At 45.8% G+C, this 2,313-nt stretch overlaps 1 protein-coding gene across 1 annotated transcript; it reads right to left on the bottom strand.

The window, feature by feature from the left end:
* Nucleotides 1-1,690, bottom strand: LOC131256748 (uncharacterized). Its single transcript, XM_058257773.1, has one exon. The coding sequence runs from the start codon at nt 1,456-1,458 to the stop codon at nt 730-732; it is 729 nt and encodes a 242-aa protein (XP_058113756.1). The 5' UTR covers nt 1,459-1,690; the 3' UTR covers nt 1-729.
* Nucleotides 1,691-2,313: the final 623 nt, after the last annotated feature.

Below are 2,313 nucleotides of genomic sequence, written 5' to 3'. Positions count from 1 at the left end.
GAGACATCCAAACGGACCAATATTTTAAAAATAAAAAATAACTTTTTAAACGCCAGCATCAAGCTTCACGTGAACTATATTCATTCATTTCATGTCCTCGCACCCACCCAACCGTCCATTTCCATACCTACAAAATCCTACTTAAAAATAGGGCGCGGTCGAGTGGTCCCGGGAACACATTAAGTTTGCAGTGGTACAGGGTATATGTGGGGCCCATTTAGTGTAGAAAGAAATCCAACCCGTCCATCAGATGCTTCACGTAATATTACATCTCTAAAACTAAAATCAGAACGATCCAACCGTCAAATGTGACACAAAACAAAGAACAATGTGATTAGGTATGCCCACCTAGATGTCCACGATGGTCCACATGGAGACATCTTATTTTCGGTAGTACTATTAATCCAGACCATAGGAAGGGTTTGAATGGTCTGGATTTTATATATATACAACACGTTGGGTCATCCATGTAAATCAAGGGTGGTTGTTCTCTCCCAACTTGTTTCCTATGGTGTGGCCCACCTGATTCACAGATCTACCTTGTTTTATGGCCCTGTACGTAATATATGCTGACGCATATGGACTGTTTTGATTGTATGCATGCATCACGTGGGCCCACACCTACCCGCTACGACAGGAGCCCGCCCTAAAAAAATATCATAAACGCTGACCATAGGTCTGTTCCGGCAAATAATCCCAACTACTTCCCACGTGCGACCGACGGCACCCTCATACGTGCGGCATGCAACTCAGCGACGCCGTTACAGCGGCGGCATCTTGGTCTCTGCAGCTGAAAGCACGTAGCAGCTTCTTCGGCCTCTTTCCGTCCTCCTCCGTCTTGACGGAAACCGTCCGGCTTCTGTCTAACGACGGAAACAATGTCGCCGACGACGACAGGTTCCGACGCCTCTGTCGGGTCCGTATATCTTTCATCTCCATCTCCGCCGGCACTTTCATGGACCCGAACATGAGCAAATACCATTTAGGCCGCGCCGGAGATTTCCGCTCCGGGGGCGAATCGCATCTCCCTCTCGGAACCCGTCTCGGCATTTGCACGGCGAGACTCTGCGTTGGCGTGTTCGAGCTTGACGACGACGGTCTCTCCGATTTCCGGTACTCGGCCGAGAATCTATTCCGCTCCGGCCGAACATCTGGACGAGATCGGTGCAATTCGTTCGAAGACTCCGATCGTGGATGGAAGAAGCTCTTCTTTATAAAATTACAACGGTTCTGGCGTTCGTTCTTCATGTTCGGCAGCAGCTTCCACTGTAGGAAGATGTCTTCGGCAGCGGACATCTCGTCGCCAAGTTCATTGAAGAATTCGAAGAAATCTTGATTTGGGGGTCTCCCATTTTCTTCTCTGGCGATGTTTCCACCTCCGTTTACGTCTTTAGCGATTGGGAGATCGCAGAAGGAGAGCGATTCTTCTCTGTCGTCGGCTTCTCTTTGGAAGATCATCTTCTTTGGTGGGAGATAGGCTATGGAATTTGGGTGTTGGAGATACTAAAAAAATGCATTATATTTAGGAAAGAGAGAGATGGTATTCTGATGTTCGAGAAGGAATCCAACTGGAGAAGATTGTGTTTTGACTGTTTGGGCGTTTGATTTACTTTTCTTTGATTTCTCAGCTTCTTTCTTCTCTTCTTCTAGAATGGTGGAAAGAAAGAGAAAGGAAGGAGACTTGGTAGTGCAGTTTTTTGTTTTTTCTTGTCCTCGGCCCGTGGATTTTGTTTATATCTATTCGGATTTTCAGTTCTGAGATTTTGGGACCAACGTTTAACTGATCTGGACCTTTGGTTTGTTACGTGAAGCTGTCGATGGACTGTGGTCTTCAAGTTTCTTTGATAGGATAATCCTGAGACTTTGATTCATAGGTTATAAATAGACGGTTGATAAGAGGCGGTAGAATCCAGTAGGATTACTTTGTGGGGCCCACCTTGAGATGCGATTGCATCCAACCCATCAGGTCTAGATTTGCAGAGTCCATCCTGATCTGTAACTCAGATGGGCCATACCAAAGAGAACAAGGTGGGACATATCTATATGGAATGTGGGGTCCAAATTTTCTTTATATATCATCCAGAGCAGTCATCATGTGGGTCCTACCAAGATGAAGGGATAATCACAAAATAAGGCCATTTCAAAACTCAGGTGGGCCACACTGTGTGAATATATGGAGGTTTGAAACGTGATTGTACATTGCTCCGTGTGCGGTGTCCCACCTGATTTCTGGATGAGTATAATTTTTGGTAAGTATGGTGAACACGAGTTGGAACACCAGATGCATGTATTGGATTACACATACACATTGTA

Source organism: Magnolia sinica, chromosome 9 (assembly GCF_029962835.1).
Source record: "Magnolia sinica isolate HGM2019 chromosome 9, MsV1, whole genome shotgun sequence".
Classification (NCBI taxonomy): Eukaryota; Viridiplantae; Streptophyta; class Magnoliopsida; order Magnoliales; family Magnoliaceae; genus Magnolia; species Magnolia sinica.
Note: the sequence above shows the minus strand (reverse complement) of the source record. Positions and strands in the feature narration are given on the sequence as shown.

Coding starts and splice junctions, on each gene's coding strand:
- LOC131256748 (XM_058257773.1), bottom strand. CDS start 1,458: ATGATCTTCCAAAGAGAAGCCGACGACAGAGAAGAATCGCTCTCCTTC.